We start from the raw sequence: 27,531 nt of genomic DNA, 5'->3' as shown, positions 1-27,531 counted from the left end.
CACTGAGTTGTCTTTGCTGAGTCCTGCGCTGCCCCCGTGTCCCTCAACTTCTCCGAGGGTCTGGGAATCCTGGTTTTTCTCTCGTCAGGTGTGACCCTGGTCAGGTGGTTGGAAGAGGAGCTGTCCTAACATTCTTCATAAATGATTCATATGTCACTAAGCACCTGCTTTAAGCCTGGGGCTAAAATCATTTATTGGAATGACAGTGTCTCCAGTGAACTTTAGGGCCCCGGTGAATTGTAGGTGCTGCCTGCCACTCGGGGTCTCTTGGCCTGGGTCCCCCAGTGGTTATGTGACCCCGTGTGATCCCCAGGGACTTTTTGAGGAGCACTGTTCCCTTGGGGTGAAACCGCTATCTATCCACCATGCCGCCATCATCACCCTGCCCCAGCTGCCTGAGAGCTGGAGGGGTAGATGCCAGGTGGGGCCCCAGGATGGCTGGGATCCAGGCTGCAGGTTCAGGGGGTAGGGGTGGGGCAGGGGCCGGGAGGGGCGCGCAGACAGAGTATCCTGTGCCAGCCCTCCAGGCCTCACATCTTTGCTGCTTATCAGCCTCCCTGTGTGTCAGTTTCCTGTCCCCCTGCTCTGCCCAAGCCCTAAGAAAACTGGTCCCCAGTCCAACCCCCATCCCCATCCCCCATCCTTCCTCTCAGCTGTCCTAACCCTGAACGTCCTCTAGGTATGGAGTGGTCACTCGAGGGCCAAGACTGACTCACAGCCCTGCATTTCAGAGGAGGAGTCCGCCTACATAAAGCCCCAGCATTGCAGGCTCGGCTCTGGGTTCTCTGCTCTGGACATGGCAGGTGGCGATGGCGCCGAGTCTGGCTTGGGATCAAGGTGTCTCAGGCCCTCTGTTGAACAGCTGCTTCCTGTGTGGCCAGCAGTCTGTTCTGCTCTGACACTCGGGAGGAGTCTGATGGAGGTGCTGGACGACCAGCTGTCCTAACCTGACCTCCTGGCGGTCACTTGCAGGTGCACACTGTGTTCTTGCCGATCCCATCTACACAGCATAGATGGATCCAGTTCAGCCACTTCAGCACATTCATCGTGGCGTGCGCACCCGTCAGCTGCAGGACACACCTCTCCCGTTCTTACCGTCTAACCAAACAAGTCCTGCATTCTATGTGAAGTGCCTGCCCCAGAGCAATTCTGTCAGCATCCTTCAGCCCTGCCACTTGGCCCCTTCTCACCCTGTCCTAGACTTGAAGCCCAGCAAGAATGTGGGTGCCCGTATCCCCTGGGTTTAGAATCATGTCCATGATGATGGACATCAGTTGACAGCTTTGTACCAGCTCATACAGGAATTCTGCTTACTCACTCCTACCCCACTCACTGGGGTCTGGGGATGGAGCAGACATGGAGGGGATGTGTGTGACAAAGAATGCTGCTCTTGACCTTGGTCCCTCACAAATGTAGGGTGCTGTGTGTATGTGTCAGTAAATCGTTTATCAAAAGAAAGGCAGCTCGCTCGCCATAGAGGGCTGGATACCAGCCTGAATGATGTAGCACAGTGCCCGCCCTCAAGAGAAAGCTGCCAGGCCAGGCCCCCTTCCCAAGGTGAGCCAGGGCCATCACCCTCCATAGCTGTCCACAGCTCACCTCCGCTCTGAACCGTAACTGTCTGTAATGCAAATGGCCAAGCTGTGCCTTGCATGTGCCAGGCATTCAGAACGATTCATGATACTGATGCTGTCAATATTCATCAAGTTAGATGCTTGTATAGGTGCACTGGGCTGCTTGATATTTTACAGAAATACCAGGGGAGGACTCGAGATCACAGTAATTATTGCCAAAACTAACTGAGCGCTTGCTATGTGCCAGGATTTTGCAAAGAATTTACTAGACACTGACTTCTATGCTCTTTGAAGCAACCCTGTGAGTTATGATCTCAGGAAACTGAGGCATCAAGAGGTTTAGTCGCTTGCTCAAGATCACACAGCTGGTAACTTGGCAGGATCAGAATTTAAGCCCAGGCTGCCTGGCTGCAGAACCCGTTTTTATGACTAGTCTCCACCACCTCGTGTCAACTGAAGAGACCAAGGACTTGTGGCCTCACATGGTCTTTCCCGAACTTTATGTTATGGGTGAGAATGATGGAACATGAGATGCACTGCTTGGCACATAGTAGGCACGAGACCACTTGCTGGTTGTGAAAGTGAAGTGAAATTGCTCAGTCGTGTCCAACTCTTTGTGACCCCATGGACACCAGGCTCCTCCATCTGTGGGACTTTCTAGGCAAGAGTACTGGAGTGGGTTGCCACTTCCTTCTCCAGGGACTCTTCCCGACCCAGGGATGGAACCCAGGTCTCCTGCACTGCAGACAGACGCTTTACCATCTGAGCCACCAGGGAAGTCCTTGCTGGTTAGTTCTCTTTATCTGGATGGGAAGAATTAGCCAGATTGAAAGCAGAAGCTAAAGGTGGTGTGGAGAAGTGAAGCTTAGGATATGTATGTCCACAGTATCCCCTAGCAAAGGAGCTTTATGTTTAAATTAACAAAAAGCCAGAGCTATGAGACATGTATCAGGCAGGCCAATGTCGGGGCTGAGAGCATGAGCCCCAGTCTGGGGCTGCACAGTAAGGCAATGGCATCTTAACGTCACAGCTGCTGTTTGAGAAGGAAAATCCGCTGATCATATGGGAAGCACTTCTCTGTTTATGTGGGGTTTTATACATATTTATTTATTTCGCTGTTCCTGGCACACAGGATCTTAAATCTTCTTTGTGGCATGTGGGATCTTTAATTGTAGCACGTGGGATTCAGTTCCCACGAGGGAACTAACCTCGGCCCCCTACATGGGGAGCATGGAGACTTAGCCACTCAAACACACAAGGGAAAGCCTTGTGTGTTTTTGTTTTTAATTCTCCCAATTTATTTTTAAAAATTCCAACCTAGGGAATAACCTATGTATCCTTCACCTAGATTCTCTGGTTTTGCTCTATTTGTTCGATCCAGGATCTAGTGCTCAATTGATTGATTATTGTTTGAGGACATCATGTTTCACCCTAAATTCTTCAGAAAGCATTTTCTAAGAACATGTTCTGTCACTCAGTCGTGTCCAGCTCTTTGCGACCCCACGGACTGCAGTACTTTGGGCTTCCCTGTCCTTCACCATCTCCTGGAGCTTGCTCAAACTCATGTCCATTGAGTTGGTGATGCCATCCAACCATCTCATCCTCTGTTGCCCCCTTCTCCTCTTGCCTTCAATCTTTCCCAGCATCAGGGTCTTTTCCAATGAGTTGCCTCTTCACATCAGATGGCCAAAGTATTGGAGTTTCAGCTTTAGCAACAGCCCTTCCAATGAATGTTCAGGACTGATTTCCTTTAGGATTGACTGATTTGATCTCTTTGCTGTCCAAGGGACTCTCAAGAGTCTTCTCCAACACCATGGTTCAAAAGCATCAATTCTTCGGTGCTCAGCTTTCTGTATAGTCCCAACTCTCACATCCATACACGACTACTGGAAAAATTATAGCTTTGACTAGATAGACTTTGTCAGCAAAGCAATGTCTCTGCTTTTCAATATGCTATCTAGGTTGGTAATAACTTTTCTTCCAAGGAGCAAGCGTCTTTTCATTTCATGGCTGCGGTCACCATCTGCAGTGATTTTGAAGCCCAAAAAAGTAATGTCTCTCACTGTTTCCATTGTTTCCCCATCTATTTGCCATGAAGTGATGGGACCAGATGCCATGATCTTATTGAATGAGACCTGGGAGTGATGTTTCAAGAGGGGTGAGTGTGTTGGTGGGGATTGCACATTAGCTGCTGTGGTCAGTTTGGGGCTCTTGGCAGTTGGGGTGCACTTGGGCAAAGACCTGAATGATGGGGAGAACCTGGGAACATGTTCCAAGATACAGGGGTAAGTGTAGACCTTGGCAACGTGTTCAAGGAACAGAAGGCTGGAATCTCACCACTGGGTGGGGCTCAGCAGGGTGGAGCTGAGGAGGCACAGGTGAGGTAATCCAGGTGTGGGAGGTGGTGATGCGGACCTACTGAGAGTGCCACCCAGCAGCCACTGCGGAAGGCTGTCTGTCAAGGTGGGGTAGGAGCAGAGAAAGGAGCCCCAGCAGCACTTCCTCCCCAGTCCCTATGGACACGCCCTGCTGATGGGAAATTAAGATCAACTTCACTGCCCGGGGCGTGGTTTCAATCCCTAGTCAGGGAATTAAGTCCCACAAAGGAAAAAAAGATCAACCTCGTACACAGATCAATTTGTACAAGTGAGTCCGACCGAAGGATAAATTCCTGCAGATGGGACGGCTGGGCCAAAGGTTCTGTGCATCGAGGATTTCTGTGGATATTAACAGATGGCCCAGATGGAGGCTGTGCTGATTATATCTGAACCTGGAAAGGATGAGACTGTTTGTTTCTCTACAGTCTCTTCAAAATCATGCTATTAATCTTTGAAAATCTTTGCTAATGTAAGAGATAAAAATGATCTCACTGTAAGTTTGCTTACATACACAGCTGCAATAATATAGTTGGTTAGCATTTCCTATGGGTTTCCCTGGTGGCTCAGACAGTAAAGAATCTGCCTGCAATGTGGGAGACCTGGGTTTGATCCCTGGGTTGGGAAGGATCCCCTGGAGGAGGGCATGGCAACCCACTCCAGTATTCCTACCTGGAGAATCCCATGGACAGAGGAGCCTGGAGGGCTACAGTTATGTGGTTGAAAAAGAGTTGGACATGACTGAGTGAATAACATACATAGGAGTCATTGTATTTTCTGTGAACTGTCCATAGACTGTTGATTTTTCTGTTGGGTTCTTTATCTTTTTCTTACTGGTTCTTAAGAGCTTTATATATATTAGGGGAAGGAGCCCTTTCTAATATCAATTTCAAATCATTGCTCTCAGTTCACTCCCTCTCTTTGATTTTATTAGTATGTTTTTGCCAGACAGAAATGTACAAGGCAGAAAGTGAACTCAGTTGTGTCCAACTCTTTGCGACCCCATGGACTGTAGCCTACCAGGCTCCTCCCTCCATGGGATTCTCCAGGCAAGAGTACTGGAGTGGGTTGCCATTTCCTTCTCCAGGTGGATCTTCCCCACCCAGGGATCGAACCCGGGTCTCCCACATTCCAGGCAGACGTTTTAATCTCTGAGCCAAGGCAGCTACATTGCCAAATCTGAGCGCCCAGGACTAGATGAAGGATCCTTCTGGTCTCTTCTGTTTCTATTCCTCTGTGACTGTTTGTTCAGTGAATGATAAGGGTTGAGACCATACAAGCCCCATCCCTCCCCCAAGCTTGGGTGGAAGGCAGAGGGGACAGAAACAGTTTGTGCCAGGCAGTGGCGCTCTGGCCTCAAGTTCGCAGCATCCGGGGTGCCTATAGGTACTTGGCACAGCGCAGTGTGGGGCAGTGGTTAAGGCAGAACTCTGGGGACTCCCAGGGCCTGAACTTAAAAGGCAGGATCTCCACTCACCAGTGAGCTGCTCTAATTTAGGAGCTTGGCAAGCAAGTCAAGAGCCTCTAAGCCTTTACCAAGTGGACAGAAAGATGACCAAGAAAGGTAACAAGCAGGTCTGTGGGCTAAATTCAGAAATTGTTATTCCTGGGCGGCAAACAGACTTATCGACACCGGCGGGGTGGGGGGTAGTGGGGGTGGAGGTTGAGATGTATGGAGAGAGTAACATGCAAATTTACAATACCATATGTAAAATAAATAGCCAATGGGAATTTGCTGTATGACCAGGGAACTCATACAGGGGCTGTGTAACAACCTGTAAGAGTGGGATGGGGAAGGAGACGGGAGGGAGGTTCTGGAGGGAAGGGACATGGGTGCACCTATGGCTGATTCTTGATGTTTGACTGAAAACAAAACTCTGTAAAGCAATTATCCTTCAATTAAAAAATAAATAAGTTAGAAAAAAAGAAAGTTCGACTCTCTTTCACCTCCCCTCCCCCACCCCCAGGAAATTAAGTCTCGAGGGAACCGTCAGAAGAAAGGTCCGCGCTGGGTGGCGGTGTGCGAGCTGCCAACGTGAACCCGCGAACCCGTCGCGGGTATCCGGATCCGCCACGCCACCGGGGAAGGGGTGCGCGCGGCCGCTTGACGCCCCCTCCGGCCCCGGGGAAAGGGCAGCCGGAACCCGCTACGCGTCTGCCGCCCGATCCGGATCCACACCGCCCGTTCACCCAGCGACCGGTCCACGCCTCGCCCGCGCCCTGCCAGTCCAGTCCACGCCGCTCCGGTCCCCCTCGTCCATGCGATCCGCAATCCCACTGCCCCGGTCCACCGCGTCCGCTACCATTCCACCGGTCTGTGCCACCTCCTCTCGGTCCACATGACCCGCGCCCTGCTGCTCGCTGGTCCATGCCGCCCGCTTCCGCGTCCACACCTCCTACTCCCAGGCTCTCCAGTCTACGCCGCCCGGGGCCCCGTCCACACCACCCGCTCCCGGTCCGCCCTGCCCGCTCCCCAGTCCAGACCGCCTGCTCCGCGGCCACACCGCCCAGTCCAGGCCCAGGCCGCCCGCTCCCGCTCTCCTGTCCAGGCTCTCGCGTCCACGCCGCCCGCGTCCCGCGAGGACTACAACTCCCACAATGCCTCGCTGCCGCCCCCCGGCTTCCGGTGCTGCGCAGTTTCCGGAGCGGATCGCAACCCGGAGTCCGGATCCGATCCCGCTCTGCACATTCCAAAGGCAGGTAAAGCCCGGGTCCCGCGCCCGCCGCCCGCCCCCGCGCGCGCCGCCCCGGCCAGCCACCCCCGGCCGGCCGCCCCCGCGCGCCCCGGCCCGGCCTGCCGCCCCCGGCCCCGCCCGGCCCGCCGCCCGCCCCGGTCCATCCGCCATGCCGCCTGTTCTTTGTTACATTCGCCGGCTGCGGGCACCGTGGGCGATCGGAGTCAAAACCCGGCTGGATTTCCCGGAGCCGCTCCGGGATCACCCTGCGCGCCGCCTGCCCGCCCGCCCGCCGCCGCCGGCTCCGCCGCGGGCCCCGCCGCCTGCCGCCCCTCGCCGCCCCCCGCACCCCGGGCGGCCGGCTCCCGGCGCGGGGCCGGGGCCGCGCTCGCCCGTGGGCGCGGCGCAGGGGGTCCGCCGCCCCCGGCCCCCGGCCCGCGGTCCCGCCCCCGGGCGCCCTCGTCGCCGACGGTCCCTCGTGATGTCACGCTCCCCCGTCCTGGGCCCAGCCTCCGGGGGCGCACAGGGAGGGTCCCTGGACCCCTGGCTTCTGAGATTACAAAGGCAGACCCCTGAATTTGGGCGATGGGGCTGCCCACCCCACCCCCATCCCCAAGAGCACCCTGCATCCCGTTTATGTAAACCCTTGCGTGGCAGAGGCAAGATAGTGAAACCCACGGACAGGTGACATGTGCCCACTCTCCGGGTGGGTGGCCGTGCTGGGAAGGGGTGCGCTGGCCCCGCCCTGGCGCGGACAGGTGGACCAGCAGGCCATGTGGCCTCTGGAGAGGATGTCGGACCGGTGAGGGTCAGCTTTGAGGGGACAAGTGGAAACGCCCTATGGAAATATCCACCTTCCTGATGGTTATCGTTATTTTGTGTTTATTAAGATCTTAATGTAGTGGATGAGATTTTTTTTAATCCACAAACGCTCAGAAATTGCCCTCTCCCCACCACTGGGTACACCATGGGTAGATTAAAATGGTAGAAAAAAAGTGTGTGATCAGAGACACGTGGACCCGTGTACATAGTTAAAGCTGCCAGCCCACAAATATCAGGGTTGCCTAAGCCACTCTCATAAAATCTGGACTCACCAGATCAATTTGGAGAACACTGTTAAGTTCCTGGAAGTATTAAGGATGAAAAGTAAATGAGCAACTGGTTTTGTAACAAATCTTTAGAGCCAACAATGTGAACTCTGCCTGGAATGATTGTGGACACTTTGTTTTATAAGTCAGCCCCCCTCTTCTCTCTCCCCCCACTACACACATACCGCTACCATATTTTGTTTCAAATCTGGATATTTTCACATTTTCCACATTTTCACTGCTTCATTCTGCTTCTCTGCATTTCCTTGACATCACTACCTTATGGTGGTTGAATGGTTAAGAAAACAACTGTAGTTTGAATTTTGAAGAGGAAAAATAGTAGGATTTATCCTATGTAGTTTTTTCCTCCTATATCTTTGATTCATATTTTTGCAGAAAAATTGCCAACAAAGAATGCAGTAGTAATATGTTCTATTTTGTAAACAGAAAAAACATTTATATTTTTCCAGAACACCCATAAACCAAAACAAAACTCAACTGCGAGGCTAATAGCTTTTCTGGGAATAATGGTATTTGAGAAAGAACTCCATTAGCTTGGCATATGTGTCTCACATACCATTGTCTGTGTAGAAGGCCGGAGAACGCAGCACCCATTCTGCAGGTTTGAGAGAGATTGAAGGCAGCTGTTTCTTGGACATGGGATTTGAGAGGCCGAGTTTGTGAGCAGGGACTCAAATGCTTTCTCAGCCTCCTTTTCACAGTTGTGACCCATGACAATACTCGCTGAGTTCATCTCACACAGTTCATGTATGCCTACATTCATCGGCCATCGTTCAAGCAGCTGTTCTTTGCCGGGTGCTGCAGAGAAGAGAGAAGGCCCTGCCCCATAGATCGAATGTTCTGGAGGGGAGGAGATGGATAGTGGTTGGAGCCTGGAGGAGAAGGCAGGAAGGGTGGCAGGTGGAGGTGGGGGTTGGGGCAGGGGTGGGCGCACTTGGGCAGTGGGGACCCAGAAGGTCTATCTGGGGAGGGGATAGCTGAATGGAAACCAGTGTTCCTCAGTGGAGATCTGGGGTGAGGGCAAGTGCAAAGGCCCTGGGGTGGCAGCAAGCTTTGTGTGGCCGAGTCAGGGCAGCACAGGCTGTACTCTACTCAGAGTTCACCCTGAGAGCCAGACACCCCTGGGGGCTTTGGGCAGGAGTCCAGCAAATCTGTGTCTTTCCCGTAGAAACAGGGTGGAGGCAGAGGGGAGATGAGGAGTCAGGACAGGACAAGGAGTGTTTCCAGAGTGAGGCGGGCCTTGCTACTGGACTGTTGGGGAATGTGCAGGGGTGACAGGCGGTGCCATTCGCTGAAGGCAGCTGACAGGTGTGCAGGTTGGGGCGTGGTCAGGGAATCAGGGCCCAGGAGACCAGCAGCATTTTTAAACTGCCCCTCAGGGTGGGAGAGACCCTTGCCCTGCGCTCGCGGCCCTGGTCCTCACCTTCCTGAAGTGCTCCCGGCTTAAGAAAGGCCCCTCCCGTCATCCAGGACATGGCGACCCCCAGCCCCAGTCTCAGTGTGGGCCGTGGTCAGCTCACAGGCGTGTGGGCATCACGGTGTCTGGGAGACCTCGGGCAGTGGCTGTCGCTAAGTAGTGACAGAGCCCCTCCCCCGCAAAATTGCTTGTCTGTGGAGCAGAGCCTTCTGCACTCACATGTGTGAGAGCAGAGGATAGGAGCGGAGCTGAATCAAATTCCACCGTACATGAGTGGACTGGGGAGAAAGCCCTGTTTACCTCATTAATCCCAGCCTGTGTGTCAGGTCAGCGGTCACCGGTGTGGGCAGCACTTCCATTTTGATCAGTGGTGTCCCAGTTATTGGAACGATAGCTCAGTCCAGGAGAAGTTGCCACAGACTCAGGGTCCTAGAAAATCAAGACCAGTTTGATCTATATGTATAAAAGGTGATCCGTAGTCATTTCAAGCACCAATGTAACACGTGGGGTTTAACACCTGCAGTGATGGAAACAAATGCTGGTAGAGACAGAAGCACCTCCTGAAGGGGGAGAAGAGCTTGTCCACATACCCTATGACCGGATGTCACGCTCTGGTGCTTTGATTCCAATAGACATGCTTAAAGAGCCACAGAACTATTTTAAGAAGTCAATATTTATAATATGCTGGAAATTATGTCCCTCACAGCTGTTTCAGATGGTGATTGCAGCCATGAAATTAAAAGATGCTTACTCCTTGGAAGGAAAGTTATGACCAACCTAGATAGCATATTCAAAAGCAGAGACATTACTTTGCCAACAAAGGTCCGTCTAGTCAAGGCTATGGTTTTTCCAGTGGTCATGTATGGATGTAAGAGTTGGACTGTGAAGCAAGCTGAGTGCCGAAAAATTGATGCTTTTAAACTGTGGTGTTGGAGAAGACTCTTGAGAGTCCCTTGGACTGCAAGGAGATCCAACCAGTCCATCCTAAAGGAGATCAGTCCTGGGTGTTCAGTGGAAGGACTGATGTTGAAGCTGAAACTCCAGTACTTTGGCCACCTCATGCCAAAGAGTTGACTCATTGGAAAAGACTGATGCTGGGAGGGATTGGGGGGCAGGAGGAGAAGGGGACGACAGAGGATGAGATGGCTGGATGGCATCACTGACTCGATGGACGTGAGTTTGAGTGAACTCCAGGAGTTGGTGATGGACAGGGAGGCCTGGCATGCTGCAATTCATGGGGTCGCAAAGAGTCAGACACGACTGAGCGACTGAACTGAACTGAACTGAACAGCTGTTTCAAGTAAGGCTGAGCTACTTATACTGTCAGGTGAAGGACCGGAAATAGCATTTCACACAATACTTTTGTGGGACCATCAAAGAGGTCAAAGAGGTCAGTCATGCCTGGACCTAAGCGTTAGGTAGGATCAGGGCCTGGGTGGACTTGGGCATGGGAGGTGATGGCGAGTGAATGTGGGGAGAGGAAGGTGGTCAGCCACGTCTGGCATGACTCAGAGGTCAAGTGAGGTGAAGAAAAAGATGTTTAATGGACTTGACATGTGTCTTCAGTCAGCTCTGGGGGCAGGACTCAAAAAAAAAATCAATGGAAGAAGAGGACAGGGGAAGTGTGTATGGGTGCCACTCACAAGGAGTTTTCGTATGAAAACCTGAACACAGGAAGCAGGCTGGCAACAGTCATGCGTCAATCACCACCCCAGTTGCCGCTGCCCGGGGCCTGACTGCCCCCTCCACCCCGTCCAGGACTTGCCACTGGTTGGACCCGGAGGCAAACCCTGGTCACATCATTGCATCTGTAAATGTTTCAGTGTGTGTCTCTCCAGGAGAAGGACTCTAAAAATAACTGCCATACGTGAGCCCACCTAAAGCGTTTAATGCTGGCACCTTAATGTGGTCAAAATCTGGCCAGATACCCAGCCAGTGTTCAGATATCCAGCTGTCCAGTCAAGGTCATATGTACTTTATTTCCACTGGGATCCAGACCATTCCCACCCATTGTGCTGGAAGTCGCTTTTAAACTGCTGTGATTTGGAGATCACTGTGGCTACCCAGGTGGTTGTAAAAAAGAATGCAGAGATCCATATTCACTTCATCCACTTCCCACTGGTGGTACCACCATGCACAACTCCAGTACTGGGTGACTGGAGGAATGGTGACCTTGATGGGGTCCAGACACAGGACATGCCAGCCCGGTTGGAGCCCTCTAATAGCTTCATGCTCTCTGTCTTTCCACACCAACCCCTCCTTGACCCCCACCAGCCACTCACTGCTCTAGTTCCCTTCTCACTGATTTTGCCATTTCAAGAACGTGAACAGGATCACACACTATGTAACTGCTGGGGATTGGCTTTTTTCACCCAGCAGCATTCTGGAGGCTCACCAGGGTCTGTCGTGTGTCAGGAGTTCCATGTTTTCAGTTGCTGACTAGTATTCCAGACTGTAGATAGGCTACAGAACCAGGCACTCAGTGAGGCACCCTGGGTTATCTCCAGATGGGGCTGTTAGGAATAAAGCTGCCCCCAACAGCAGTGTACAGGCTTTTATATGGATGGAACTTTCCATTTCTCTGGGATGGCCACCCAGCCGGTACTGTTGCTGAGTCATAGGCCATGTTGATTCATCAGAAATTGTCGAATTGAATTCCATGCCACCAGGGTGCATGGGTGCCCCAGTCTCTGCTGTTCTGAGAGGTGTGTAGTGGTGTCTCATTGTGCTTTGTACTTGGAGGCTAATGATGTTGAACATCCCTTCATGTGCTCATTTGTCATTCCAGTGTTTTTGTTGGTGAAATGTCTGTTTATGTCTTTTGCCCACTTTACAAATGGGTTGCTTGCATTTTTATCCTATCCTTGGGTTTTAAGAGTTCTTTGCGTATCTTACATATGGATACATGGTTTGTTAAAATGTCTCTGGTTCTTTACTTTGTTCATCCTCTTAACAGTGAATTCTGTAAAGCAAAATCTTTAAATTTTGGTGAAGTCCCATTTATCAGTTTTCCTTTAGTCAACTATGCTTTTGGTAACAAGTCTAAAAGCTGGCTAGCCCTAGTTTCCAAAGATTTTCTTATCCTTTTAAGTTTCTTGTCTGTTAGGAATTAATCCTTGTGTAAGATGTAAGGTCACAGTTCTTTTTTTTTTTTTGCCTCTGCATGTCCAGTTGCTCCAGCACTGTTGAAAAGACCATCTTTCTTTAGTTGAGCTCCTTCTACCCTTTGTTCAAAATCAGTTGAGCATATTTGTGTGACTCTGTTCTCCATTTCCATTGACCTATGCTTCTGTCTCTCCAGCTAAACCTGAGTCCTCATTGCTGTCCCTTTATAATTAAGTTTGAGTCAGGTAGGGTGACTCCTCCCACTTTAATCTTCTTTTCAGAATCATTTCCTAACAGTTATCATTACGGGGGCTGCCTCGTAAACCTCAGTTGTCACAGAGAACATCTGCTCCACATCACCCCTCCTTTCAAACCGTTTCTCACCAAGTTACACACAGGTCATCCTGACCTGAGCCTAACTGACATTCAGGATGAATCTGGCTTCCTAACACTGTTACTGTGGTCCTCCAGCGATCACAGGTTTCCTGACACTGGTACCATGGTCCTCCAGTGATCACAGGTTTCCTGACACTGTTACCGTGGTCCCCAGTGATCACAGGTTTCCTGACACTGTTACTGTGGTCCTCCAGCGATCACAGGTTTCCTGATACTGTTACCGTGGTCCTCCGGTGATCACAGGTTTCCTGACACTGTTACCGTGGTCCCCAGTGATCACAGGTTTCCTGATACTGTTACCGTGGTCCTCCAGCGATCACAGGTTTCCTGACACTGTTACCATGGTCCCCAGCGATCATAGGTTTCTTGACACTGTTACCGTGGTCCCCAGCGATCACAGGCTTTCTGACACTGTTACCATGGTCCTCCAGCGATCACAGGTTTCCTGACACTGCTACCATGGTCCTCCAGCGATCACAGGTTTCCTGACACTGCTACCATGGTCCTCCAGCGATCACAGGTTTCCTGACACTGTTACCATGGTCCTCCAGCGATCACAGGTTTCCTGACACTGTTACCGTGGTCCTCCAGCGATCACAGGTTTTCTGACACTGTTACTGTGGTCCTTCAGTGATCACAGGTTTCCTGACACTGTTACTGTGGTCCTCCAGTGATCACAGGTTTCCTGACACTGTTACCCTGGCCCTTCAGTGATCACAGGTTTTCTGACACTGTTACTGTGGTCCTTCAGTGATCACAGGTTTCCTGACACTGTTACTGTGGTCCTCCAGCGATCACAGGTTTCCTAACACTTACCGTGGTCCTCCAGCGATCACAGGTTTCCTGACACTGTTACCGTGGTCCTCCAGCGATCACAGGTTTCCTGACACTGTTACCGTGGTCCTTCAGTGATCACAGGTTTCCTGACACTGTTACTGTGGTCCTCCAGCGATTACAGGTTTCCTGACACTGTTACCGTGGTCCTCCAGCGATCACAGGTTTCCTGACACTGTTACCGTGGTCCTCCAGCGATCACAGGTTTCCTGACACTGTTACTGTGGTCCTCCAGCGATCACAGGTTTCCTGGCACTGTTACCGTGGTCCTCCAGTGATCACAGTTGCTGTTTGTTTTCTTTTGGCAGCCGTGTAAGTTTTAAAAAGATTTAAGGTTAAGCAGCTGTTCTCAGACTTGAGCTGCATCAGAATAACCTAAAGGTTTGCAAATACCTTACGGTTTGCAGAGTATGGAGATCCCAGCCCAGAGAGGCTGCTCCAGCAGGTCTGGGGAGGGACCCAAGAATTTGCCTTTTCAAGAAATTCCCAGGTGCTGCTGGTGTTACTGTTTGCTAGTCCAGGGACCACACTTTGAGAACCACTGGTGTAAGGTACGTATCTCCAGGATCAGTAGTTAAAATGGCTGAATCTCACACTTTGTGAATTTTTCTGTCATTTCCCCCTACAAGAGTACTATCTACAGTCCCTTGTTCTAGGATTTCTTACATGCTGAAAAAGTCTGGAGACTGAACTTCCCTTCTACAAAGGAGCATTCCACGCACCAAAGGGATTTTTCCAGGATAGCACAGACTTCAGGAGGCTTCTTTATAAAACCTATTTATGACATACACATCACTAATGTAATATACAACAGTGAAAAGCTGAAAGCCTCCTTGCTAAAATCTGGAACAAGTGTGTCCACTCTCACCACTTCTGTTCAACATAGTTATTGGAAGTGCAGGCCACAGCAATCAGAAAAGAAAAAGAAAAGGTATCCAAACTGGAAGGAAGAGGTAAAATTGTCTTTATTTGCAAGTGACATGATACTATATATAGAAAAACCTAAAGATGCTACTTCTTCATGGATCACAGCCTTGTCATGGCAAAGGGGCTTGTGTAACTCAATGACGCTATGAGCCATGCCATGCAGGGCCACCCAAAATGGACAGGTTGTAGTGAAGAGTTCTGACAAAATATGGTCCACTGGAGGAGGGAATGGCAACCCATTCCAGTATTTCTGAACTCAGATCATGGCATCTGGTGCCATCACTTCATGGCAAATAGAGGAAGAAAAAGTGGAAGCAGTGAAAGACTTTGTTTTCTCGGGCTCCAAAATCACAACAAACCTTTGTTGGCAAAGTGATGTCTCTGCTTTCTTTTTTAAAATGACGAACCTAGATAACAGATTAAAAAGCAGAGACATCTCTTTGCCAGCAAAGGTACATATATAGTCAAAGCTATGGTTTTTCCAGTAGTCGTGTATGGTTATGAGCACTGAACCATAAAGAAGGCTGAGTGCTGAAGAACTGATGCTTTCAAATTGTGGTGGAGAAGATGACTCTGGAGAGTCCTTTAGACTGCAAGAAGATCAAAGCAGTCAATCCTAAAGGAAATCAACCCTGAGTATTCACTGGAAGGGCTGATGCTGAATCTCCGGTACTTTGGCCACCTGATGGGAAGAGCTGATTCACTGGGAAAGACCCTGATGCTGGAAAAGATCGAGGGCAGGAGAAGGGGCAACAGAGGATGAAATGACTGGATGACATCACCAACTCAATGGACATGAGTTTGGGCAAACTCCAGGAAATAGTGAAGAACAGGGAAACCTGGTGTGCTGTAGTCCGTGAGGTCATGAAGAGCTAGACACAATTTAGTCACTGAACAGCAACAAAAAAGATGCCACACAAAAACTACTAGAACCGATAAATGAATTCAGCAAAGTAGCAGGATGCAGGATTAACATGCATAAATCTGTTGCACTTCTTTACACTAACAGTGAAATATCAGAAAGGGAAAGTTAAAAAAAAATCCTGTTTAAAATTGCATAAAAAATACTTAGGAATAAAGTTGATTGAGGAAATGAATGACTTATATGCTGAGAACTATAAAACACTGATAAAGGAAATTAAATATTGTTTAAAGAAATGGAAAGATAGCCCATGCTCTTTGATTAGAAGAAATAGTATTGTTAAAATGGCCGTAATACTCAAAGCAGTCTACAAATTGATTGCAGTCCTTATCAAATGACTGGAGACATATTTCATAGACAAATAATCCTAAAATTTATGTGGAACCATAAGAGACACAGAATTGCCAAATCAATCCTGAGCAAGAAGAACAAAGCTGGAGGCATCATAACTCAGGCTTCAGATAATATTACAAAGGTGTACTAATCAAAGTAGCTTGGTATGGCACAGAAACAGACCTGTGAATCAATGGAACAGAGTAGAAAGCCCAGAAACAAACCCAAGTATCTACAGTCAATTAATTTTCATCAAAGGAGGCAAGAATGTACAATGGAGAAAAGACAGTCCCTTTAGTAACTGGCATTGGGAAAGCTGGATGGCTACTTGTAAAACAATGAAGTTAGACCATGGTCTCTCATTGCACATGAAAATAAACTCAAAATGGCATAAAGACAAGATACCAGAAAACTCCTAGAAGAGAATATAGCCCAAACATTCTCTGACATAAATCATACTGATGTTTTCTTAGTCTCCCAAGGCAATAGAAATACAAGCAAAAATGAACGAATGGGATCTAATCAAACTCATAAGCTTTTGCACAGCAAAGGAAACCACAATGAAAAGATAACCTATGGAATGGGAGAAAATATTTGCAAATTATGCAGTTGACAAGGGCTTAATTTCCAAAATATACAGATAGCTTGTATAACTCAGTAACAGAAAAACAAGTCAAAAAGTGGGCAGAAGACCTAAATAGCCATTTTGCCAAAGGAAGTCATCAGATCAGATCAGTCACTCAGTCGTGTCCGACTCTTTGCGACCCCATGAATCACAGCACGCCAAGCCTCCCTGTCCATGACCAACTCCCAGAGTTCACCCAGACTCACATCCATCGAGTCAGTGATGCCATCCAGCCATCTCATCCTCTGTCGTCCCCTTTTCCTCTTGCCCCCAATCCCTCCCAGCATCAGTCTTTTCCAATGAGTCAACTCTTCGCATGAGGTGGCCAAAGTACTGGAGTTTCAGCTTTAGCATCATTCCTTCCAAAGAAATCCCAGTGCTGATCTCCTTCAGAATGGACTGGTTGGATCTCCTTGCAGTCCAAGGGACTCTTAAGAGTCTTCTCCAACACCACAGTTCAAAAGCATCAATTCTTCGGCACTCAGCCTTCTTCACAGTCCAACTCTCACATCCATACATGACCACAGGAAAAACCATAACCTTGACTAGATGAACCTTTGTTGGCAAAGTAATGTCTCTGCTTTTGAATATGCTATCTAGGTTGGTCATAACTTTCCTTCCAAGGTGTAAGCGTCTTTTAATTTCATGGCTGCAGTCACCATCTGTAGTGATTTTGGAGCCCAGAAAAATAAAGTCTGACACTGTTTCCACTGTTTCCCCATCTATTTCCCATGAAGTGGTGGGACCGGATGCCATGATCTTCGTTTTCTGAATGTTGAGCTTTAAGCCAACTTTTTCACTCTCCACTTTCACTTTCATCAAGAGGCTTTTGAGTTCCTCTTCACTTTCTGCCATAACGGTGGTGTCATCTGCATATCTGAGGTGATTGATATTTCTCCTGGCAATCTTGATTCCAGCTTGTGTTTCTTCCAGTCCAGCATTTCTCATGATGTACTCTGCATATGAGTTAAATAAACAGGGTGACAATATACAGCCTTGACGAACTCCTTTTCCTATTTGGAACCAGTCGTTGTTCCATGTCCAGTTCTAACTGTTGCTTCCTGACCTGCATACAGATTTCTCAAGAGGCAGATCAGGTGGTCTGGTATTCCCATCTCTTTCAGAATTTTCCACAGTTTATTGTGATGCACACAGTCAAAGGCTTTGGTATAGTCAATAAAGCAGAAATAGATGTTTTTCTGGAACTCTGTTGCTTTTTCCATGATCCAGCGGATGTTGGCAATTTGATCTCTGGTTCCTCTGCCTTTTCTAAAACCAGCTTGCACATCAGGAAGTTCACGGTTCACATATTGCTGAAGCCTGGCTTGGAGAATTTTGAGCATTACTTTACTAGTGTGTGAGATGAGTGCAATTGTGTGGTAGTTTGAACATTCTTTGACATTGCCTTTCTTTGGGATTGGAATGAAAACTGACCTTTTCCAGTCCTGTGGCCACTGCTGAGTTTTCCAAATTTGCTGGCATGTCAAGTGCAGCACTTTCACAGCATCATCTTTCAGGATTTAGAATAGCTCAACTGGAATTCTATCACCTCCACTAGCTTTGTTCATAGTGATGCTTTCTAAGGCCCACTTGACTTCACATTCCAGGATGTCTGGCTCTAGGTCAGTGATCACACCATCGTGATTATCTTTTTTGTACAGTTCTTCTGTGTATTCTTGCCATCTCTTCTTAATATCTTCTGCTTCTGTTAGGTCCATACCATTTCTGCCCTTTATCGAGCCCATCTTTGCATGAAATGTTCCTTTGGTATCTCTGATTTTCTTGAAGAGATCCCTAGGAATGGCCAAATGTTAGTTGCTCAGTCATGTCTGACTCTTTGTGACCCCTTGTACTGCAGCAGACCAGGCTCCTCTGTCCATGGGATTTTCCAGGCCAGAATACAGGAGTGGGTAGCCATTCCCTTCTCCAGGGTATCTTCCTGACCCAGGGATCAAACCCAGGTCTTCTGCACTGCAGGCAGGTTCTTTACCATCTGAGCCACCAGGGAAGCCCAGGGATGGCAAATGGGCATGTGAAAGGATGCTCAGCATCACTAATTGTTAGAGAAATGCAGATCAGAACTGCAGTGAAGTATCACTTCACACTGGTCAGTATGGCCATTGCTGAAAAGTCTGGCAGGAACCAGACAACAAGTGATGGAGAGGGTGTAGAGAAAAGGGGACCCTTCTACACTGTTGGAGGGAATGTCAGTTGGTACAACCACTATGGAAAAAACCATGGAGGTTCCCTAAAGCACTGAGAACTAGCATATGATCCAGCAGTCCCTGGGTATATCCCTGGGAGAGAACTGTAATTCAGAAAGATTCTGGCACCCCAGTGTTCATAGAAGGACCACTTATAATAGCCAGGAAGTGGACTCCTTGAGAGGCCAGACCAGAGGCAGGTGGCCACATCAGGCCTCAAGAAAGGCCAGAGTGGTTCCCGTCGTTTGCACCCTCTGATGCTGCCAGCTTTGTGGGAATCCTGTGTTCTGCCATGATCTGGCTTCAGTTTGGGGAGTGTTCTTGAGAACTTCCTTGAATGTGACCAGTGGAGGTCAGTGGTTCCTGCCAGTGGGCAGACGGTTCTTAGGCCCCTGAGGGCACCTCAGCAGCTCACGAAAGTGGGTTTCCACATGTTTCTTCCTCTTTGTCCTTCCTCTTTTGCCCTGTGACCAGCCGTTGCCCACATTCCAGGCTGACCTCTGACCCTGCCTGTGCAGGCCATCAGGCAGGAAGCCCCAAGTTAAACATGCTGAAGCACTTGAGACATCTTGTAAAGGTGTGTTCCCAGGAACAGAAGCTACTGTGCTGTGTTTGGGGGAAAATATGCCCTGGTTATGGATCCTTGGCATTTTAAGGGCAAATTGGAAATCCCGTCTCTGCCTCATTTCCTTGTAACTAATTGACTTCGGTGGTGGAATTTTCAACTCTGTCCTCTACTCTGCTCATGAAATTATGTGCTCAGCAAATCTGCATTTTCATTTGGACTTTGCATTGTCTGCTGTTCATCCTTTAATAGCTCCTGGGGATGGGAATGGGACAGAGGGCATGTGGAATCAGCATTCAGGAAGTATGCAAGCCTGCATATGGTACCACAGATGGTCTTGGCCAGGAGTGGGATACAGGAAGGATGTACTGGGTTGACTTAATTGGGGATGGAAGGGTGGGGGGGAAGAGGAACTATTATTGAGTGGCACACACCAGGTGTATCTCACTTTATACTCCCCCCAAAGCTATATGGGGTGGGCATCTTAATTTCCCTTTTATGGGTCAGGAGTCTGAGACCCCAGAATGAACATGTTCAGATTGCCCACAAATATATAGGTAGTGGGGCTGGGTGTGGCTGCCTGCTATGGAGGTGAACCTCAAGGTTGAACCAGAAATAGAAGTGACCGGATGTGATAAAGGTTTTGTGGAGAGCAGGAGGACTCCCCTCGATGATGTTAGGTGGTGCCTTAGTCCCCGAGAGAAATGTGAGAAATGCGATGTTTCGCAGAGGTTAGCAGGTGGAGAAAAATAGAGGTCGTGTGAGACAAGGCTGCCCTGGAGGCGTTCACAGTCCTGTGAGGCAGGGAGAATAGAAGTGGCCGCGTGGAAACTGGCTTTCTCTAAATGGCAGTGCATTAAAGAAACTAAGATCATGGCATCCAGTCCCATCACTTCACTGCAAATAGATGGGGAAACAATGGAAACAGTGACAGACTATTTCCTTAGGCTCAGAAATCACTGTGGAGAGTGACTACAGCCATGAAATTAAAAGTCACTTGCTCCTTGGAAGAAAAGCTGTGACAAACTTAGTGTATTAAAAAGCAGAAATATCACTTTGCTGACAAAGGTCTGTATAGTCAAAGATGTGGTTTTACCAATAGTCACATATGGATGTGAGAGTTGGACTGTAAAGAAAGCTGTTCAGTTCAGTTCAGTCGCTCAGGCGTGTCCGACTCTTTGTGACCCCATGAACCGCAGCACGCCAGGCCTCCCTGTCCATCACCAACTCCTGGAGTCTATCCAGCCCATGTCCCTTGAGTTGGTGATGCCATCCAACCATCTCATCCTCTGTTGTCCCCTTCTCCTCTTGCCCTCAGTCTTTCCCAGCATCAGGGTCTTTTCAAATGAGTCAGCACTTCACATCAGGTGGCCAGAGTATTAGAGTTTCAGCTTCAACATCAGTCCTTCCACTGAACACCCAGGACTGATCTCCTTTAGGATGGACTGGTTGGATCTCCTTGCAGTCCAAAGGACTCTCAAGAGTCTTCTCCAACACCACAGTTCAAAAGCATCAATTCTTCGGCACTCAGCTTTCTTTATAGTCCACCTCTCACATACATACATGACTACTGGAAAAACCATAGCCTTGACTAGACGGACCTTTGTTGACAAAGTAACGTCTCTGCTTTTTAATATGTTGTCTGCTGCTGCTAAGTCACTTCAGTCGTGTCTGACTCTGTGTGACCCCATAGACAGTAGCCCACCAGGGCTGGGAATCCCGTCCCTGGGATTCTCCAGGCAAGGACACTGGAGTGGGTTGCCATTTCCTTCTCCAGTGCATAAAAGTGAAAAGTGAAAGTGAAGTCGCTCAGTCGTGTCCGACTCCTAGGGACCCCATGGACTGCAGCCCACCAGGCTCCTCCATCTATGGGATTTGCCAGGCAAGAGTACTGGAGTGGGTTGCCATTGCCTTCTCCGAATATTTGTCTAGGTTGGTCATAACTTTCCTTCCAAGGAGTAAGCGTCTTTTAATTTCATGGCTGCAATCACCATCTGCAGTGATTTTGGAGCCCAGAAAAATAAAGTCAGCCACTGTTCCACTGTTTCCCCATCTATTTGCCATGAAGTGATGGGACCGGATGCCATGATCTTAGTTTTCTGAATGTTGAGCTTTAAGCCAACTTTTTCACTCTCCTCTTTCACTTTCATCTGAGTGCTGAAGAATTGAAGCTTTTGAACTGTGGTATTGGAGAAGACTCTTGAGAGTCCCTTGGACTGCAAGGAGATCCAACCAGTCCATCCTATAGGAGATCAGTCCTGGGTGTTCTTTGGAAGCTGATGCTGAAGCTGAAATTCCAGTACTGTTGACACCTGATGTGAAGAGTGGACTCATTGGAAAAGACCCTGATGCTGGGAAAGATTGAAAGTAGGAGAAGAAGGGAGCAACAGAGGTTGAGATGGTTGGATGGCATCACTGACTCAATGGACATGAATTTGAGCAAGCTCTGAGAGATAGTGAAGGACAGGGAAGCCTGGCATACTGCAGTCCACGGAGTTGCAAGAGTCGGATACAACTGAGCGACTGGACAACAACAACATGTATTTTACATATGGAAGCGGATGGCTGCTAGGGAAAGGTGAAAGCCAGGTTTCACAACAGTGTCCTAAATCCAGAGCCATGCACACATGTGGCTTGTTAAAAGCAACATCGTTCTGGGTGAGGAAACATTTCAAGGCCCAAACCCATCCCACAATAAAGAGGACCGTACTGCATGTTGCCTTTGGAGCACCAAGTCAGGGAATTCCCTGACTATGCAGTGGTTAGGGCTCTGTGCTTCCACTGCGAGAGCCCGGGTTCTATTCCTGGTCAGGGAACTGAGGTTCTGCAAGCCACATGATGTGACCAAAAAAACAAAATGGAAAAAAAATTTTTTTTCTAATCACAAAGTCAGTCTCTGTATATGGTTTAGGGGGCCATTAGCTGCTGCTGCTGCTAAGTTGCATCAGTTGTGTCCGACTCTGTGCGACCCCATAGACGGCAGCCCACCAGGCTCCCCCGTCCCTGCGATTCTCCAGGCAAGAACACTGGAGTGGGTTGCCATTTCCTTCTCCAATGCATGAAAGTGAAAAGTGAAAGTAAAGTCGCTCAGTCGTGTCTGACTCTTATCGGCCCCATGGACCTCGGCCTACCAGGCTCCTTTGTCCGTGGGAGCAGGAACTGTCTTTAAAAAATGCCAATGGAGGGGGACCTCCCTGGCGATCCAGTGGCTAAGACTCCATGCCCCCAGTGCAGGGGGCCTATGTTCGATCCGTGGTCAGGGAACTGGATTCTACATGCCTGGTGCAACCAAATAAATAAATACTAAAAAAATATGCAAGTGGAGCACTGAGCTGAGCTTTCTGGCTTTATAGCAGCTTCCCACTAGGTAGCTATTTTACACACAGTAACTTACATATGTCAATCCCAATCTCCCGATACATCCCGTCCTCCCCTTCCCCCACTGTGTTCACATGTCTCTACATCTGTGTCTCTATTCCTCCCCTGAAAATAGGTTCATTTGTATCATTTTTCTGGCTTTCACATATATGCATTCATATGTGAAATTTTTCTCTTCCTAACTGTACTCTGTATGATGGACTCTAGGTCCAGAAGCACAGGGAGCTCAGTTTGGTCCTCTGTGGTGACGTCGAGGCATGAGATGGGGGTCAGGGGAGGTCCGCAAGGGAGGGCATATATGTATACATGTAGCTGATTCACTTCATTATACAGTAGAAACTAATACAACCTCGTAAAGTAATTATCCTCCAATTAAAAAATATTAATCATCAAAAATGCCAGTGGGAAAGAATGTAAGGAAGAATTGTATGTATAACTGAAGGAGAAGGGCACGGCAGCCCACTCCAGTGTTCTTGCCTGGAGAATCCCATGGACAGAGGAGCCTGGTGGGTACAGTCCACAGGGTCACAAAAAGCTGGACACGACCGAAGTGACCCAGCACGCATGCATATATGTAACTGAATCACTTTGCTGTGTAGCAGAAATTAACACCACTTTGTAAATCAAGTTTACTCAATAAATTAAAAAAAAAAAAATGCCTTGGGCCCAAAGCTGCTCACTAATGTGCCACTGTGTCCTGGCAGGTGGCGGCGATGGCTGAGGACGGGAATGAAGAGATCATGTTCATCTGTAAGTGTTGCAGGGCCCGTGGCCCACCTTCACCAGCAGGCAGAGTCACGTGCACGTCTGGTCTTTGTGTAGAGAAAAGCTGTCTCCTTTTAGATGGGATTTTCCCTGTTACTAAGAACCACAGTGTATGACATGAAATGTGCTACCGGGTCCGATTTTAAAAGAATCTGCTTTCCCAGAACTCCCGGCAAAGGGCACTGGGACAAGGGTAGCAGCAGACTCAGAAAGGTAATCCCAGGTTTTAGAAGGGTTTCCGGCATGTTCGATTTATGAGAAACGGGTTACGTTGGTGAGTTTTCGTTGACTGAGACGCTGTCCCGCGTCCCCATAGAGCTGACTCGGTCAGCCTTGCTGCGTGCCGTGGAGCTGGGTTTTTCTCCTGGGGGCTCGTGTCCTGTGTTGCTCTCTTTTTGCACTTGTGGGGAGCGCTGTGGGTCACCCCCGGGCTGTGGGATGCTCTGTGGGCGTCTCCCTCCCCTCTTGATGCCCCCTCCCCTGATGCCAGGATGTCTGTTTTCAGGGTGTGAGGACTGCAGCCAGTACCACGACTCTGAATGTCCTGAGCTGGGCCCGGTGGTCATGGTCAAAGACTCCTTCGTGTTAAGCAGGGCCAGGTGAGTGACCCCTCCAGCTGTCTTTACCATCCTGCCTGTCAAACAGGGTTGTCTGTTTGTCACCTGTGGCGAGAGCCTGGCCACCTCGGTGTCTACACAAAAGGAGGAGACAGCAAATAAGGAGGAGAGGGATCGTCCTCTTGTTCGAAGCCACCATCCACTGCAAGCTGTTTACCTGCCCCGGGGATGAGCCTGGGCATGTCAAGGAAGAGGCTTCCTGGTCAATATCTTTTATCTAGTTCCTGGTTCAGCTGGGGCGCTGAGTTGGTTTATACACCAGGTGACCACGGCTGAGGTTGTAGGTCTGCTCCTTCAGTCTCCCCTGTGGTTCGAACCCAGGCTTGCTGTCTGACACATGCCTGGCTGGGGGCTGGAGCTGTGGGCAGTGAGTACAGGTGGCTAGGCAAAGGGGGAGTAGCTGCTGGACGAGCACCTAGATCTGGTGCAGGGGCTCTGTGGCTCTGCCAGTCCACGTTTCCCTGGGGTTGGGGGACCGTGTCCCCTGTGGGGCCCCCAGGTTGCAGCCCTGTTGCCATGTGGTAGCTGTTTGGACCTGGACGAGACATGCCCCTCTAGGCATCCTGGTTGTCTCATCTGTAAAGAGGAGAGGGTGGCCCCTCAGACGTGGCTGTCATCACGACATCTGCTTTAGGAATGGGCTGGCACTCAGGCTGTCATCACTGCTGTTCCTAGAAGCCTCCCAACTAGTTTGACTGTGACTTACCTGTGCAGAGCAGAGAGATTCCTATTTTGGCCCAGACCACAGACCTGACCAGCTCTTCCAGACCCTTCAGTGGTTGCCCATTGCCCACAAACCTCCAGTGGGAGCCATCAGTCCTTCCCGGATGGGTTCCTCATCTCAACTGGCCTCCTGCCGCTCCTGTGAGGGGTCCATACCCCACCCCAGACGTGGGTCAGGCGTGCCCTGGTCTTGGCTCACGCTAGGTCCTTGCCGACACACCTCCCTTCCTCTCCCACCAGGATACACGTGTCCTCTCCTTAACATTGTCTGAATTGACTTAGAAAGGCCACATTCGTGATGAACCTCGCCCAGCGCAGCCTCGCGGGAAACCCTCTTCTGGTCTTGTCATTCCCGTGGTCCTTTCCACGTGGCACCTCTTCATGGTCTCTCTCTGGTCCTCCCTCCCTCTCTATGGGCCCACTTAGGGGGTGTGTGTGTGTGTGTGTATGCATGCATGTGAGCATTGGCTCTGTCTCCTGGGTGGGGAGTATAAACACATCTTCAAGTCATTGCCTCTCCATCAGCTGCTCTGGGGCCAGCGGGAGCAGCCTTCTCCATCGTCCTAACCCTCTGTCCCTGGTGAGGGTGGCACCCTGGCCAGTGGGCACTGGAGGCCGAGACTCTCTTGCTTTGTTTCATCTCTAGGTCATCCCTTCCCTCCAACCTGGAGATCAGACGCCTGGAAGACGGAGCTGAGGGGGTGTTTGCCGTGACCCAGCTCGTCAAGCGCACGCAGTTCGGCCCCTTTGAGTCGCGACGCGTCGCCAAATGGGAGAAGGAGTCCGCGTTTCCACTGAAGGTACACGCTGGGCTGGTGGGGGCTGTGGCACCCGTGTTTGTGACCTTCCTTGCGTGCAGGTGTGTGAGGGTGATGCTCACTGAAGAGTTCAGTGATTTACAAACATCATAGAGACAGCTCTAGGTGTTGTAGTTCTGCTGAATTTCCAAGACAGTGTTTCTTTTTCTTTTTTTTTTTTTTAGTTTATTTTTATATCACAAGAGCATGAGTTAAGTTAGTATTTTGCAAAACTCATAAGAGTATATTTAAAACATAGGCAAGAATGGACAGCCCCCCTACCACCCCAGTGCAGGCTGTAGGAGGGGCTTTCTGTGGAATTTGCAGAACCGCGTGGGGATTTCACACCTGTGTGGAGTTTGCAAGGCTCTTTTGAAAGGAAGGTGTTTTGTGTTGATGAGAGACCAGTGCAAAATTTGGCAACTCTGAAAAGCACATCAGACAGGGAGATGATGGCTTCTGTGTGACACTGAGAAAAAGGAAATGGAAGAAAATCACAGGGAGGACTTGATCACTTAAAGTGAGACCCCCAGAGGTGCCGCGAGGCTGGGGTTGTGAGTATGGGTCACAGCTCTGGCCCCATGCCCAGAGGGCTCAGCCGCAGCCAGCCTTCAGAAACACCCATGAAATAAACTGAGAGGAACAGGCGCTGGTCGGGCAGCAGTGAGCCCCAGAGGCAAGCTTTCCTGGAGACCCTTAGCAGAGACCCAAGTGTTTTGTGACAGAGATGATCCAGCTGACCGTGGGGACTCGACAGTCCTCAGAGAACTGAGTTTACAAGGGAGATTTCAGCATGGCAGAGAGAAAGGAAAGGGACTTGATTTGTTTACAAAGAAAGGAAAGAAAGAAAGGCTGTTTTATGTGCAGGAGTGATGTCAAGAGTCCCGGGGCTGATGGGAGTAATCGCTGTGGGCCCATGGTTGGCCAAGGCCTCTTTGAAAAAGCCCTTTGTGCCTGTTTTGGTTTCTTTCAGTGACTCAAGATTCCGAAGGTCTGTGTCTGGTGTTGAGTTGTTCCAGCACAGGCTCAGTGTTGGGTACCTGGGTGCTGGGGGCACCTTTATGCCCACAGGAGGAGGCTAAGGCCAACTGGGAGCAGCCCCTGTACCAACTAGGAGGCATTAGGCACCTGGTAGCCCCCTCCACCCCCTCCCCTTCTCAGAGGGGGTTCTCCAGCTCTTAGCAGTGGGGTGCCCCTACAGGAAAAGGCAGGAGAAGAAGGGAGATTTCTTTCTATAATGAGGAAACAACAATTGCATCAGCAAATAGGGGACTGGAGCCCCCATTCCATGTGGTTACTTTGAACTTCAAAATATTCAGGCTTCTCCCCCTCGTCCCTGCCTGCATTCCATCCATAAAGTGATGGTGCTGCTTTTTAGATGAAGGCACAGCTTGTAAAGATCAAGGAATGGGACTTCCATGGCCCAGTGGTTAAGACTCTGCACTTCCACTGAAGGGTGCACAGGTCCACTCCCTGGTCTGGGAACTAAGATCCCGCATGCCGCCTGGAATGGTCAACAAGTCAATAAATAAATGAATAAATAATTCAAATTTTTAAAAAGGGATTGAGAAACTTTGCCAAAGTCATTGAACATAGTTGCAACAGAACTGGGAAAAGAACTCAGGTATCCTGATACACCCGGCCCAGGTATAGAGTTCAGGTGTTCCCCTGACACCCTGGGCCAGGAGTAGAACTCGGGTGTCTTCATGCCCACTTGAAAACTGATTAGAGCTGAGTGTCCAGGTCCTACACCTGGACCACAGGTAGACCTGAGGTGTCCTCATTCCCAACAGGACCATGCGTAGCACTCAGGGCTCCTGAGAACTCCTGACCTGGGAGTAGAGCTCAGGCTTCCTCGTGCATCCTGGAACAGGAGCAGAGCACACGTGACCAGGTACCCGCCTGGACCACAGGTGGAGATGAGGCACCCCAGTTCCCACCTAAGAACTCAGGCCTCCCCCTGACACCTGACCTTTAGTTGTGCCTCCTGCTTCCCTGTTGCCTGTGACCAGTCTGACCTGTTTCGGGGGTCCTCCTCTGCCCGCCCATCAGTGTGGACACCTATCAGTGTAGAACAGGTCCGTGCAGTGCCCTGATGTGGCAGTGTCTAGACTGGTCACTCAGTAGCCCCTTGCGTGCGCACATGCACACACACACACGTGTGTGCACGCTAATACACACACTGGTGGA

General features: G+C 49.7%; 1 protein-coding gene across 2 annotated transcripts in view; it reads left to right on the top strand.

Moving 5' to 3' along the window:
• The first annotated feature begins 5,226 nt into the window (after nucleotides 1–5,226).
• The window catches only part of PRDM15 (PR/SET domain 15), a 69,467-nt gene continuing 47,162 nt past the window's right edge, over nucleotides 5,227–27,531 (top strand). The window contains exons 1-4 of one of the 2 annotated variants that reach the window (XM_061422225.1): nucleotides 5,227–6,645; nucleotides 23,144–23,189; nucleotides 23,710–23,803; nucleotides 25,191–25,344. In XM_061422225.1, the coding sequence (XP_061278209.1) occupies nucleotides 6,289–6,645; nucleotides 23,144–23,189; nucleotides 23,710–23,803; nucleotides 25,191–25,344 (651 nt within the window). In that variant the 5' untranslated portion in view covers nucleotides 5,227–6,288. Of the gene's footprint in view, nucleotides 6,650–23,143; nucleotides 23,190–23,709; nucleotides 23,804–25,190; nucleotides 25,345–27,531 lie in introns of both variants that reach the window. The other variant, XM_061422234.1, reaches the window with a different exon arrangement.

This window comes from Bos javanicus, chromosome 1 (genome assembly GCF_032452875.1).
Source record: "Bos javanicus breed banteng chromosome 1, ARS-OSU_banteng_1.0, whole genome shotgun sequence".
Lineage (NCBI taxonomy): Eukaryota > Metazoa > Chordata > Mammalia > Artiodactyla > Bovidae > Bos > Bos javanicus.
This window is presented reverse-complemented; position numbering and strand designations above follow the sequence as displayed.